This window comes from Thrips palmi, unplaced genomic scaffold (genome assembly GCF_012932325.1).
Source record: "Thrips palmi isolate BJ-2018 unplaced genomic scaffold, TpBJ-2018v1 HiC_scaffold_1, whole genome shotgun sequence".
In the NCBI taxonomy this organism is placed as follows: domain Eukaryota; kingdom Metazoa; phylum Arthropoda; class Insecta; order Thysanoptera; family Thripidae; genus Thrips; species Thrips palmi.
In genome coordinates this window covers 11,165,724-11,179,622 of record NW_023144620.1, presented here as the reverse complement: position 1 = coordinate 11,179,622, position 13,899 = coordinate 11,165,724, and the positions used below count along the sequence as shown (strand labels likewise).

The following is a 13,899-nucleotide window of genomic DNA, read 5'->3' as shown; positions in this document are numbered from 1 at the left end:
TTGCACAGTGGTCAATTTCTTTGCCAATTCCTGATAGCTAAAGTTTTGCTCAACATGGCTGTACACTGTAAAATTGAGAAAGGTCAAAAAGAAATCATTACCACAGTTGATATTGGTTCATGTGTAAGAAGGAACCGGAAGGAACCCATATTTTCTAAAAGGGAATTCTACATATGGTCAGTACAGAATGCTCAGTATACATTTTAATCAACTGGTCATGGTTAGTAGAATAATGAACTGCAAAAGGGGAAATCATAAAGATCCCTAGGGCAATGCAGACTCATTTTCTGACGGAGGGATGAGGACCGTTTTAAAGTCATCAAGCTGCCTTTGTTTCTCGCATGACTTGGTGCTTTCCCCGACGCACTCCGACTCGGACTGACAGTGCGGACTGCGGGCCCCTCGGGCACCGGCAGTCCCCGTCATACACATCATTGGCGACACGCTGTACTCTGTACGCGAGGGTGGGGGAGGTGGGGGCAGTCATCGCCATCCGCGCCTCGCGCCCACTCGCACACACACAGCTCGACGGGCAGGGCGAGCAGGGAGCAGGGCCCCCTATGCGTGCGTTTCCTCGCTCCAGCAAATTGTTGAGGCTGGATGGGCGGCAGAGGCAGAGGGGAGGGGTCGAGGGGTTCACGGCGAGCAGAGCAAAGTGAACTGTATCGCAGTGTGGCGCTGCTGGCCTGCCCCACCCCCTCCCCGCCCTCCTCCCGCGCGTCGCCCGCACCCCGCGCCGCACCGCGGCACCGTGCTGCGACAGGGCGTGCATGACCAGCAGCCGGAGACCCCGTCGCCACCACGCACCACCACGCCGCCGTGGCCGCGCAGTGGCCGCGCAGTGCACAGCTGGTCCAGAGGCGCACTGCACTCGCGCGTCCGCCGCGGCGTCCAGCGTGCCGACGGCGTGACGCGCTCTGACGGCGCTCGGCCGCTCGCACACGGCCGCCGCGAAGCTGCGCCTTCCGCACTTCCGGGCTGCAGGACGATGGCCACCCTCGCCGCCGCGCCCCCGAGCCTGGACACCGTGGACACGCAGCGCGCATCGGGGAAGACCACTTGGCTGTGACTGAGGTGAGTGGCTGAGGGGCAGACACGGGGAGGGAGCGGGGTTCGAGAGGACTTCCCTGCGGCGGCTCCGCCCCCATCAAGGCAGGGGTGTAGGTAGTAGCTGTTCGTCCTCCGGCTGGAGCAGCTTCTTTGACTTTCTTTGAAGCATTTTCCGAAGGGTGCTCGCGGAGACCAGGTCTCTCTCCGTCCGTTCCCTGTTGTCGCATAGTCCGGCCGTCGGGTCAACACGGTCAACACGCGATAGTGCACGTTCGCGTCGCTGCAAACGCGCAAACACGTCTCGCCGCCCGCGTTGCCGCCAGGTTGCCGCGCCGCCACGCATTTTCGAACCGGACCAACTTTTTCTGGAGGGTTGAAAAGCGCAGGCAACTTTTTCGAACACCCCTCACGCTTATCCCGGCTCCCTGGAGCCTGGCCCCGAAGAATCGCTGCGTCACCCTGTCTCTCTCGCACTCATGGGGTGTTTTAGGGGTGTGTGAGAGAGACAGAGCGATGAGGCGTTCCTTCGGAATCTGGCGGCTGGGGCTCGGTGCCCCCCGCACACGTCCTCGTCGACATCCTGGCGGTCCCCGCAGCTCCGCGCTGGTGCAGGGACGCGTCCGAGGTGAAGTGCGGTCCGCGGCCCCATACGCCCGTCGGTGCGCCGCGTCGCCGTGTCGACGACAACGTTCGGACGCAGCCAGGGCCCGCGGCCCTGAGGTGGATTAACGAAGGGAGGGCGACGGGGACCCCAGTTGCCTGTTCCCGGTAGCGGCACCGAATCGCGGGCCAGATTACGGAATTCGAACCCGGCACCGGCCGTTGTTGGAGAAGAAGAGGGGTGAGGGCATAATCATCCATCCACCCTTACTGCACCCGCATGCCGCGCGAGCGATACTATCGAATCGAACCATCGAATGGTCGGCAGCGTATCGACGGCCGGGACAAAGTGCCGACAAAAGCCAGGCAGACCGGCAGGCAGCCGCGAGGGACGGGGAACTGCGACTGCTGGAGGCACCGCATTCGCCGCACGGGGCGGCAAGGTGGAAGGGGCGGCCAGAGACATTCGGCGCGAAATTTCTCGCCGCCGACGCGATGCACTGCACTGCAAACGGAGGTCCTGAATGCGTAAATGAGCTTCCGTCGCGCCACTGTAAACGCTGTGGACGCTGTGGGCTGCCCGACAAATGAGCAGAGCAACCGGACCAGGGCAGACAGGACAGGGCAGACCGGGGCGCAGCGGCGCAGCGCACTGAGGGCTTAATTCCCCTTTTATTCTCCGACCCGGTCAGGGGGTCCTAGGGCGGGTGCGGGCGGGGCGGGCGGCAGCGGTCGCCAGAAGCATTTGCTATTGTTCGAAGCGCGGGCCTCAAGTCTGGTGCACAGCATGCAAGGACTGCACCGACTGCCAGTGGCGGAGCCGCGTTGAACGCCGTGCACTTGTCACGTATACACTCAACGTGGAGGGTCGAGGGTCCGGCCGCCGCCGGCAGGGGCGAGCGCCGGGGAGGTAGGCAGCCCTTCGCCCTTCGCGCTCGTCCCGACGTGCCTTTCGCAATCAGCAATTGGCAATAGGCGATCGGCAGTCCAAACTTCCCTTCCGTTTGCTGTTCGCTCTGTTTCTGTCCGCGAGAGGAGAGGTACTATACTAAGACGTCACGCACAAGCTTGCCGGTTTGCCGGTTACTATCGGGCGGCGGCCCCATTCTCCGGGATGACCTCCGGCCAGCAGGCTGATGCCAGGGGAAGGTCTCTCCCTCTGTCACTCGCTCTCATGGGGCATCCCGTATAGGTGCGAAGGAAACAGGCCGACGAGACCTCCCCCTCAGAATGGGCCTGCTGGCATTGCCTGGGGCTGCCCTGCCCGCGGCCCTGCCCGTGTTCTGTTTCCGCGTGTTGTGTGCTATCATTGCGGGGCGCGGGGCCAGCACCTTGGCCTGTACCTTGGCCTGTACCTTGGCCAGTCCCTTGGCCAGTCCCTTGGCCAGTCCCTTGGCCAGTCCCTTGGCCAGTCCCTTGGCCAGTCCCTTGGCCAGTCCCTTGGCCAGTCCCTTGGCCAGTCCCTTGGCCAGTCCCTTGGCCAGTCCCTTGGCCAGTCCCTTGGCCAGTCCCTTGGCCAGTCCCTTGGCCAGTCCCTTGGCCAGTCCCTTGGCCAGTCCCTTGGCCAGTCCCTTGGCCAGTCCCTTGGCCAGTCCCTTGGCCAGTGTGCCCCTTGGCCAGTCCCTTGGCCAGTCCCTTGGCCAGTCCCTTGGCCAGTCCCTTGGCCAGTCCCTTGGCCAGTCCCTTGGCCAGTCCCTTGGCCAGTCGCCAGCCTTGGCCAGTCCCTTGGCCAGTCCCTTGGCCAGTCCCTTGGCCAGTCCCTTGGCCAGTCCCTTGGCCAGTCCCTTGGCCAGTCCCTTGGCCAGTCCCTTGGCCAGTCCAGTCCCCATGCGTGTGCTTGCCGTCGACTTGCCGCCTCTGACGTGTCCTTTGCCCCGGCCGCCGCCGACTGCAGTCACGTCTCGAGCCGCGGAGATCGCGCAGCAGTGGCCGAGGCAGTGGCGCCGGCTGGACCGCGAAGTCTGCCTGAAGGAGCATGGAGGAGCCCGTGGGCCCCATGGCCTCGCTGGCGCTGGTGGAGGCGATGCGGCGCGGCGCCTTCCCGCCCGCCCCGGCCGCCGTCAACAACTACGACTCGGAGCTCAGCCGCTTCTCGCGGCCCATGCTCACCATGGCCGCCGTGCTCACCATCCTCGTCATGATCCTGGGGGTGGCCGGCAACCTGCTCACCATCGTGGCGCTGCTGAGGTGCCCCCGGGTGCGCAACGTGGCCGCGGCCTTCATCATCAGGTCAGTGGTGCACAGTGGGCCAGAAGACCGGCGCAGGCAGCCAAAGCTCTGGATGCGTTTTGAGCTCCAGAGTCGCTAAACTGGACTCGATCCAAACGTGTGACCCCACCAATGGATTGCTCTCCAAACGAGGAATCCATTGGCGGGGTGAGTTTCGGCCGCCGGTGCCGGTCTTCTGGCCCACTGTGGGGCCCAGCGCCTGCCGGACCTTGCCGCGTTTCCGTGCTAACCGTGTGGTTGTGCCGCCCTGCCGTTCGGCCCTGCCAGCTTGTGCGTGGCGGACTTGCTGTTCTGCGTGACGGTGCTGCCGTTCTCCGCGTCCCGCTTCATCCACGGCACCTGGACGCACGGCGGCGCGCTGTGCACCGTGGTGCCCTTCATGCGCTACGGCAACGTGGGGGTGTCGCTGCTGTCCATCGCCATGATCACCATCAACAGGTAGAGTCGAGTGTCACCGAGTCACCGCCGCGCGGCGCCGCACAGTGGCGGCCAGACCGGCGCAGGCGGCCGAAACTCTAGACGCGTTTTGAGCTCCAGAGTCGCAAAATGGGACTCGAACCGAGCGTGTGACCCCACCGATGGATTCCTCGTTCAGAGAGCAATCCATTGGTGGGGTCACACGTTCGTTTGAGTCCCATTTAGCGACTCTGGAGCCCAAAACCCGTCCGGGACTTTGACCACCCCCACCGGTCTTGCGCCGGAAAGTAACCCAAACGGCTGCAACCCGCAGGTACATCATGATCGCCCACTACAACATCTACGGGCGCGTGTACCGCACGGGCTGGATCGCCGCCATGATCGTCTTCTGCTGGCTCTTCAGCTACGGCTTTCAACTGCCAACGCTCGCCGGCGTCTGGGGTGAGTGTGGGCGTGGGCCGCGGCCGGGGTTCGCTTCCCCCCAAAACTAACATATTTTTCTGGGAATCGCACCGACTAACCGGCAGCACTTCCGTTCCGTTCCTCTCCGCAGGAGTGTTTGGCTTCGACAAGCAGTTGGGCACGTGCTCCATCCGGCCGGACGCCGCGGGCCGCTCCTCCAAGACGGCGCTCTTCGTCACGGCCTTCGTGGTGCCGTGCATCATCATCATCGGCTGCTACGCCCGGATCTTCTGGGTGGTGCACGAGTGAGTTTAGTTAATTAATCGGCCGTCACGGTCCCCGCGTCCGCGTGTGCGCACAGTGGGCCAGAAGACCGGTGCAGGCGGTCCAAATCCCGGACGCGTTTTGAGCTCCAGAGTCGCTAAGTGGTACTCGAACCGAACGTGTGACCCCACCAATGGATTCCTCGTTTGGACAGCAATTCATGGGTGAGGTCACACTTTAGGTTCCAGTCCTGCTTAGTGACTCAGGAGCTCGAAACGCGTCTGGTGTTTTGGCCGCCTCCGCACCGGTCTTCTGGCCCACTGCGGTCCGCACCGCGACAACGTGACGCGTGTCATCCCCCGCCTCATTATCATAATGAACAAGGCGGTGCTGTTCACAGCCTTCACAGTGTAGTGTGGCCGCCCTCTTTCTGATGCAGGTCCGAGAAGCGCATGCGCGCGCACGGCGCCCGGTCCGCGGGCACGGGGCCCTTGGCGGCGCCGAAGCAGGGCCGCGAGGGCCGCGAGCAGCGCGCGAAGCGCAACGAGTGGCGCATCACCAAGATGGTGCTGGCCATCTTCTTGTCCTTCCTGTGCTGCTACCTGCCCATCACCATCGTCAAGGTCACGGACCACAACGTGCGGTATCCAGGTGCGCGACAAGGGGAGGCTGGCACAGTGGCGCCAGCGGCCAAAACTCCAGACGCGTTTCGAGATCTAGAGTCGCTAAACAGGACTCGAACAAAACTTGTGATCCTACTCTACAAACTGAAGTGTGTACTCAGTATGCATCTACAGGTGCATACTTATAAGTACACACTTACAGATGCATACCAAGCTGAGTACACATCTACAGATGCATACTTGGCAGGTATGCATCTGTAGATGTGTACTCAGCCAAGTATGCATCTGTAGATGTGTACTTGATACTGGGCATTTATACGGTGACAAGTACACACCTACTAATGCATACTTGCCAAGTATGCACCTACAGATGCATACTTAACAGGTATGCATCTGTAGATGTGTACTCAGCTAGGTATGCATCTGTAGGTGTGTACTTATAAGTATGCATCTGTAGATGCATACTGAGTACACACTTCAGTTTGTAGAGTACCAATGGATTCCTCGTTCGGAGAGCAATCCATTGGTGGGATCGCACGTTCGGCTCGAGTCCCCATTCAGCGACTCTGGAGTTTAAAACCCGACTCGGGAGTTTGACCACCTCCACCGGTCTTCTGGCCCACTGTGCGTGTGGCGGTGTCTCAGACACAGAGTCGACTGGAGCCGCTGTTTGTCGCCAGGCTTGCACGTGACGGGCTACCTGCTGCTGTACCTGTCGGCCTGCATCAACCCCATCATCTACGTCATCATGAACGCCCAGTACCGGCAGGCGTACCGCAGCGTGCTCACCTGCCACCGGCAGCGCCACAGGATGACCGCCAGCACTGCAGGTTGGGCTCGGCTAGGCTCGGCCGAGTGGCGGGCGCTAGCGCAAGCGTGGGGCAGGGACTTCCCCGCCGGGCTTTGACTGCAGTAGTCTTTGATCGAATGACCTGTGCTCGAGGAAAGGGATGACACACCCGGTGGTGCGTCTAGGGCACACACACAGTGTACTGTACTCACATTTATTCAAAGAAAAACACAACGAAATGCTACACCACAATTTTGCTGTAGATACAGTAGTAAAGAGCGACAAAAGAAGCATGAAAACCGAAGCTTTCGTGAAATTTTTGGGTAGCATTCAGAGAGTAAGCTTACTGACAGAGTGATTCTCCCTTCTCTTGCGCAGCCCGTTGTATCTAACATAGCTTTTTGAATGCAGAGCAGCGTGGCGTAGCAGTAACTTGAATGCACCGTCGCGTCGCATGACCCGCTCGCACCCAGTAGCAGTGCATCCAGTGTGCACCCACAGCTCGTGCAGCAGCCGGCTGGAGGCGCTGGAGTGCATCTTGCCCGCGCTGCACTTTTGCCTCTGCCTGACTGTCTCATTTTGCGCAGGCCCGGCAGCTAATGGCCACAACGGCCACGCCTCGGGGGATGGGGGTGGGGGTTAGTTGCAGTAAGTGCCACCAGACGGCAGGTAAGTCGCGAGACTCGCCTTTCGCTCGCCGGCTGCATGCCCGCCCTGTCCCGATTTGCATGCCGTGTGTGGTCCACTGCAGACTGATTCCGAGAGTCGTTCTCGTCGCTCTGTCTCCCTCCGCACCTTCACGGGACGCCCCACGAGTGCGAGAGGGCCAGGGCGATGGAAACGACTCTCGGAATCAGTCTGCAGGTCCAGGGAATGAGAATGAAGCTAATGAAGCGTCCGACATGGCAGACTGGGCCGGGCCGGCCGGGCCGCGCAGATACACGCTGCTTCGGCTCGTCACGTTCGACCCAAACAAACAAACAAACAGTCCGTAAATTGGGCCGTGAACTCACGCTGCACCCACGTCATGGCTTAGGGCGCGGTGCGGTGCGCGGTGCGGTCCAGCGCGCCAGTCACTGCGAAATCGCTGCGAAACGGCGGCGCTTTCGATTCACGGCCTTCTTCTCTTGGGTGCTCCAGACCGCGGCATGGACGGCAACAGCAAGACGATGGTGTCGCAGGTGTCCATCGCCATGTCCCCCGTGAGCCTGACGCCGGGCCCCCGCGTGGACGACGACTTCTGATGGCCGGCGGTTGTTCGAGACGAGGTGTCCTGAGGAGCGCCGCGCGCGCTGCGTGGTGCACCACCACCACCACCACCAGTGCCAGAGGGAAGAAGGCGAGGCCGTGTCCGTTGTCCGCAACGACGACCCGGATGACCGCGAAGGCGAGGGGCTCGGCGATGACCACCAAAGCAACCGACCAAACGGCAAGAAGCAAAAACGGCGAGGTGCCCACCTGCTGGGTCCAACTGTATGCACTCGCAGATCAGTTCTTGTGCTAGTCAGACTATACACCACAGAACGCGGTGCGATACGACAGAGAGTTGCAACCTTAACTTGCGTTTTGACACTTCTTTGCCATTCCACTTAAATGTAAGCAACCGTAGAGCTATAAGATTGAGTGATGTACAAACCTGCAAGACTAGACGTAGGGCTATTTTAAAGTGTGTTCCTTTTTTGTTAGAATAAATTTATTATGAACGACGGTCGAGGTGCCTCGTTTATTCACGCCCTCCATTCACAACATTGTGCCGCGCACAGTGGGCCAGAATACCGGCGCAGGCGGCTAAAACTCTAGACACGTTTTGAGCTCCAGAGTCGCTACGCCTCAAACCGAGCGTATGACCCCAAGAATGGATTCCTCGTTCGGAGAACAAACAATCCATTGGTGGGGTCACTCGTTCGCTTCGAGTCCCATTTAGCGACTCTGGAGCTCAAAACGCGTCCGGGATTTTGACCGCCCCCATTCCACCGGTCTTCTGGTCCACTGTGCAGTGCTGTGCAGCCGGGTGTGCAGCATCCCGGAGGCGAGAGTCTCTGCCGCGCGGGGTATCGCCGAGTCACCGAGCACGATGGGTGGCCTACCTCGCAGGCGCTCGGAGACACGAGCGTTCTGATTGGCCGTGGGCTGCCCCCGCCACCGCGCTCGCCAACCGGGAAGGCCGTTGTTTGAGAGGCGCAGGCACAGGCGAAGGGGTTGGTCGCCATTGGCTGCATTAGCTGCAATTAACCGTGGGGCCCGTGCTTGCGGCTTGCGGCGAGGCCGGCGGGGCGTGGCGTGGCGGGGCGGGGCGGGGCGGCGCGGGGCGGGGCGGGGCCGAAGCCCCTCGGTCTCTGGATCTGCGGCTATTAGCGACCTGGCGAGTGTATTTTCGAGGGAGTGCATAGAGGCTTTGGCCCAATTGTTTACAGCTGACCGGGCCAGGGCGGCCGGCGGCGCCGTCGGCACGGCGTCGGCACGGCGTCGGCGGGGGCACCGGGGCACTGGCGTACGTGCGGCGCGCCGGCCGCCGGCCCGCGGTCTGTTTAGAGCCGCGCTGAGTTACTCATTCACTCGCATCGGGAAGAAATATTTTGACGCGAAAAGATTGGAGTTGCGTCGACGGTGACGTCAGGGGGTGAGCGGAGAGAAAGCAGAGTTGAGGGGGCCGCCGGTGCCGGTGAGCGGGCTGGTTGCTGGTGGTTGCTGGGGGCCTAGCCCTGCCTTTTGGCGAGGGCAGGACCAGGCAGCACGAGGAGGCGGGCTGCGATGCACTTCTGATGTGAGCGCCCACCCTGCAGTGGGCCAGGAGATCGGCGCAAGCGGCTAAAACTCGACGCGTTTTGAGCTCCAGAGTGGCTAAACGGGACTCAAACCGAACGTGTGACCCCACCAATGGACTGCTCTTCGAAAGAGGAATCCATTGGCGGGGTCACACCCTCGGTTCGAGTCCTGTTTAGCCACTTGGGAGGCCAAAAGGCGCCTGGATTTTTGGCCGCCTCCACCGGTCCTCTGGCCCACTGTGCTCCGAATACCGAATATAACCAGGGAAGTCGTGAATGTTGCTATGGGAACTGGATGACTTTCGTAGAAGAGTTCAAAGCATTGTTTATATTCGTCTCATTCCGAAAAATAAAGGAAGAAAATGTTGACGAAATGTCGATGGAATGTGATTTGGAACACGAAGTGACGTTCCTACTTTTCGTCAACAATGCGCCTTCCAATCGACACTCGCCCAAACGCATTTTCATTCTGGTCTGCATGCGATCGAGAGACGTCCAGACAAACGCGCATCGACATGATTTTTAGCAACATTAGTTTCTGCGACGGAGAGGGGGAAGGGTGTGGCTTCTCTCGGCACGTCGCTGCCCAAAAGCCTCTCGATGCATTATGGGCGAGATGGGTGAGAGGTGCAGGTGAAAGGGGGGGGGGGGAATCACTGCGGGGGTGTATCCTCGCGAGGGGAGGGGAGGGGAGGGGGTATCGTTCGGGAAGAGCAGGGCGCACCGCCGACGTAGGCCGAGCCTGGACGAGCCCCCTCCCCCTCCCCCCTCGCCTGCCCGTTGGGAGTCTGTCTCTCTCGCACGGCGGGCCGGTGGCTGGTGGAGGGGCAGGGGCACCGGCCGGGGGCCGGGGGCCGGGGGCCGGGGCCGGGGCCGGGGTAGGAGGGGCAGCGGGGCGCACGGCTCCCGGCCGGCCCGGCGGCACGGCCCGGCCACCGGCACGGCACTGCCACTGACAGCACGGCCACGGCGGGCTCGGCGTGCACACGGAGTGGTGGAGTGCACACTGCCATTCAGGACTCGCGCCGTGCAGTCCGACAAGACCGAGTCGAGCGCGTCGCGCCGCGTCCACCCCAAGCGCCCCGAGAGCGTCTTCACCCAGGATGCCGTCGAACCGCGTGCAGCTCGCCGCCCTGGCGCTCCTCGTCGTCGTCCTGGCCGCGGGCCCCGCCAGCGCGGCCCTGCGCCTCCGCGCGCCCAGCGAGCCCGGCCGAGGACTCCAGGGCCTCCATGGAGTGCAGCAGGACGAGTGCACGGCCGACGTGTCCGGCGAGTCCGTGATGGTGGCACGCTGCCGTGCGAGCTGCCTGCATAAGGTGAGTCGGTGATAAGGCTGCGCTGCTCCGCTGCGCCGCGTCTCCCGTATCGCTAATAACGATAACGCAATGACGGACTCCTCGTGCTCCTCGATGCGACGCGACGCTGTCCTGTCCTGTCCGCCCCGGCGGCGAGCTTGTCCTCGAGCGCGGCAGTCTCCACTTTGGCCAGGCGCACTGTGGGCCAGAGGACCGGTGGAGGCGTTCAAAATCCTGGGCGATCCCAACGTGTGACCCCACCAATGGATTCCTCGTTCGAAGTGCAATTCATTGCTGGGGTCACACGTTCAGTTCGAGTCCCAGATAGCGACACTGGAGCTCAAAACGCGTATAGAATTTTGGCCACCTCCACCGGTCTTCTGGCCCACTGTGAGGCACGATGGTTTGAATAAATCACGGGCGTTCTTTCTCGAAAAGCGTGATGTATTCAATGCACCGCGTGCTTGCGGCTGCAGCCGCACACGCGAAGGTGTATCGACGCGGGAATCTTTAGGTGGCATTGCGGGCGCTGCGGCACTGCGGTCTCGGATTCAATGCGGCCAGGGTTCCAGCCAGGGGACGCTCAATCGAATCGGGAGTCCTCTTTCCCCGCCGGAGATTTCCAATCCACAATGCTCGCCTTATCTTACCTATGAAATTCCCAGCTCACGAGAGAGATAGCGCGCTATACTTGGGTGAATGACTTTTCGAGGAAGCCTCGGCCGGCCACGCCACTGCCTACTGCCACGGCACTGCTGGCTTTTTCCTTCAACGGGCTTTCCGAAAACCCGAGGGCCTCGTTCGCAATTACCGTCCGGCCGCAACGAGCCCTTCATTGTGGTCGACACGCGCGGCCCTCAATGAGCTCTCGGAAAGCCAAAGCCGGAGGGCGGGGCGGGGCGGGGCGAGGCGGGGCGGGGCGGGGCGGGGCGGGGTGGGGTGGGGCGGGGCGAAGCGGCTCGAGGGCGATGGGCTTTTCCGGACTCGCGCGCCTCTAACCAAGTCCCCGAAAAAAAAACGCGCGGAAAAGAACGAACCGCTACGTATTCCCGTCCCCGCTGGCCGCACAGTGGGCCAGAAGACCGGCGGAGGCGGACAAAACTCTAGACGCGTTTTGGGACTCGAACCGAACGTGAGACCCCCACCAATGGATTGCTCTCCGAACGAGGAATCCATTGGTGGGGTCACACGCTCGGTTCGAGTCCCATTTAGCGACTCTGGAGCTCAAAACGCGTCTAGAATTTCGTCCGTCTCTACCGGTCTTCTGGCCCACTGTGGGCCGTCCGCACGGTCCGCACCAGGTCTGCACCGTCCTTGAGGCAGGGGTGTCCGCCCCGGCTCCGCACCGCAGCGCCCCGCACAGCGTCCTCGGCGAGGGCATGAACCCCGCGCTCGGCGTGCCCGGCGTGCCCGCCAAGGGCACGAAGGCCACCGCGTCGGTGTGCCGCAGTTCGCGGTGTGAGTCAGTGCGTCCGCGGATAAACACGATGCACAGTGCGTCATCGATGCGCGCCCCTTGCTTGCCGTGCTGGCCGTGCTAGTCGTGTTCGCCGGCCGGCAGCCCACAGTTTACTCGCGCCAGCCCTGGCCGGCCCTGGCCAGCGCGCGCCTATCCGGAGTTAATTTTGACTCGGCACCGCGGTGCGCGCAATGGACAGCGGCGGCTAGTGCGGCACCGCGGGGGCGTCCAGGGCGCGTACTGCGTCACGGCTAGAGGCGCCAAGCCAAAGAGGCCAGCGCGGCCACAGGCGCCGGCCAGCTAGCGTCAGCCAAAGGGTCCTAGAGTCTGACTCCCGGGGCCGCCTAGGGCCGCCCAGGGCGCAGGGGGCGCGTCTGTGTTTACAGCGCACGACTTGGCCTTCCGCCCCGCCATGATGGCCCCGCCAGGGCAGGGCCCCGCCAGGGCAGGGCCCCGCCAGGGCCCCGCCGAGCTCGGCACAGCGATCACTTGTTTGGTCGCTCGCCCCGCCCCGCCCGCCGCGCCTCTCCGCCGACTCGGTCTCTGTTTCCGGTGCGAAATCTTGTCCAGATCCTCGGTGGCGCCTGGCTGGCCGGGCAGGGCGTGGCGGCGGCGCGGCGGCCCGGCGACGGCGGCCGTCTAGCGGTGGCGGCCGGCGGGACGGCGGGGACAAGCGGACGGCGTGGTGGCGCGGGGCCGGCCGGGGCACGCCAGGGTGGCGCGGGGCCGGCGGGCCGGCCAGGAGGCGGCTCTAGAGCTGGCCGGCGCGGCGCGGACTGAGTGGACTGGCGTGGCGGCGTGGCGGCCAGCCCTTTGGCCGCGCCGCCGCGCGCCCACGCCGCACCGCGCCCATGTGGACCGCGCCGGACGTCCTGCACAAGGCGCACCAAGCAAACGCGTGGGCTGTGTGTGCGTGTGTCCGTGTGTGTGTGTGTGTGTGTGTGTGTGTGTGCGCGCGTGTGTGTGTGTGTGTGCGCGACGGCGCTGCATTCGCCACTACACTGGCCGACGGGGCGACGGCTTTCTGGCTCGGCTCGATAAGACTGACGAATGGATGACGGCTTCCCTCCTTGTTGCACGCACTGCACGCACTGCACGCCGCCCGGCTCGAAAAGACAAACTGGCCTATGGCGCGCCGTGCTCTCCCCCCCCCCTCCCCCGCCCCTTTGCCGCTCCTGCCAAGCGGCTTACCGGTGCCATGAGTGACCAAAGGAGGCCACCGCGACGACAGAGGCGCCATGGGGTTCATGAGCCGCTGGCGCTGTAAGCCGACAGGAAGTCTGTGCAACCGTGCAGCCCAACGGCAGTCCGCTTACAACCTACTTTGTCGAAAGCGAGAACAGGCGAACATTTCTCTCTTTTTAGGCGGTTGGAGGTTGGTTTCCGAAGCCCTTCGGTTCCTTCGGATGATTTTGAAGCGCGGGCCGACTAGCCCCCGAATGCATCTTCGGCACTGTCGGCGCGCAGACAGACGCACCGTTCCGGAGGCGACTCGCCTCGGTCGGCAGCGCCGCCTCGAGGCTACGTGTTTTGCACGGCTTTTGTGGTCAGTGAGGCTGGCCCACTATGCAGCGCTATGCAGCGGGGCCGCGGGGCCGTGGGAACTGTGCGAATGTGGTCCGTGTGTCTTCTTGGAAGCCCTCTCGCCCCGCCCCGCCCCCAGCCCAGCCACCCCGCCCCACCCCGCCCCGCCCCGCCCCGCCCCGCCCCCAGCCACCCCGCCCGGCAGCCGGCCACCCCCCTCGGCAGAATAACTCCGAACGGTGCGGTTTCGCCGTTCTGTGTTTTCCGCAGTCGAGGGCGTAGGGTGTTCCGTCGTCCGTAGGGGCGCGAGAGAGAAAGAGCGACGAAACGCTGTTTTGGAAGCAGAGCGACGAAACGCTGTTTTGGAAGCAGTCTGCAGGTCCGGCTGTCAACCTGACGTGCGTGGCACTGCGTGGCACTGCGTGGAGGGCGTGCAGTACGGACGACTGACTCCTTTTCCAGATGTGACTGACGCCGCTTT

General features: G+C 63.0%; 2 protein-coding genes across 4 annotated transcripts; one reads left to right on the top strand and one right to left on the bottom strand.

Annotated features, from left to right (window-relative positions):
• Positions 1 to 11: 11 nt before the first annotated feature.
• Positions 12 to 3,479, bottom strand: LOC117644502. The gene is made up of 2 exons (XM_034384069.1): positions 2,994 to 3,479; positions 12 to 65 (listed from the first exon to the last, which is right to left on the bottom strand). The coding sequence occupies exons 1-2, from the start codon at positions 3,477 to 3,479 to the stop codon at positions 12 to 14; spliced, it is 540 nt and encodes a 179-aa protein (XP_034239960.1).
• On the top strand, positions 942 to 8,086 carry LOC117639936 (G-protein coupled receptor moody-like). 3 transcript variants are annotated; one of them, XM_034376027.1, is made up of 9 exons: positions 942 to 1,074; positions 3,545 to 3,879; positions 4,147 to 4,317; positions 4,610 to 4,737; positions 4,850 to 5,003; positions 5,402 to 5,613; positions 6,266 to 6,415; positions 6,963 to 7,023; positions 7,516 to 8,086. In XM_034376027.1, the coding sequence occupies exons 2-8, from the start codon at positions 3,626 to 3,628 to the stop codon at positions 7,016 to 7,018; spliced, it is 1,125 nt and encodes a 374-aa protein (XP_034231918.1). In that variant the 5' UTR covers positions 942 to 1,074; positions 3,545 to 3,625; the 3' UTR covers positions 7,019 to 7,023; positions 7,516 to 8,086. The 3 variants fall into 3 exon arrangements, with proteins under 3 accessions (XP_034231918.1, XP_034231927.1, XP_034231907.1); XM_034376036.1 differs by having other exon boundaries at positions 6,963 to 7,044; XM_034376016.1 differs by lacking the exon at positions 6,963 to 7,023.
• The last annotated feature ends 5,813 nt before the right edge of the window (positions 8,087 to 13,899 follow it).

Excerpts from the sequence above, each read along its gene's own strand:
- LOC117644502 (XM_034384069.1), bottom strand. The coding sequence starts at position 3,479 with ATGGGGACTGGACTGGCCAAGGGACTGGCCAAGGGACTGGCCAAGGGA. Across the intron at positions 66-2,993 it reads TGGCCAAGGTACAGGCCAAG|TGTACAGCCATGTTGAGCAA; the intron begins GTACAGGCCAAG and ends TCAATTTTACAG.
- LOC117639936 (XM_034376016.1), top strand. The coding sequence starts at position 3,626 with ATGGAGGAGCCCGTGGGCCCCATGGCCTCGCTGGCGCTGGTGGAGGCG. Across the intron at positions 4,318-4,609 it reads GCCATGATCACCATCAACAG|GTACATCATGATCGCCCACT; the intron begins GTAGAGTCGAGT and ends TGCAACCCGCAG. Across the intron at positions 4,738-4,849 it reads AACGCTCGCCGGCGTCTGGG|GAGTGTTTGGCTTCGACAAG; the intron begins GTGAGTGTGGGC and ends TCCTCTCCGCAG.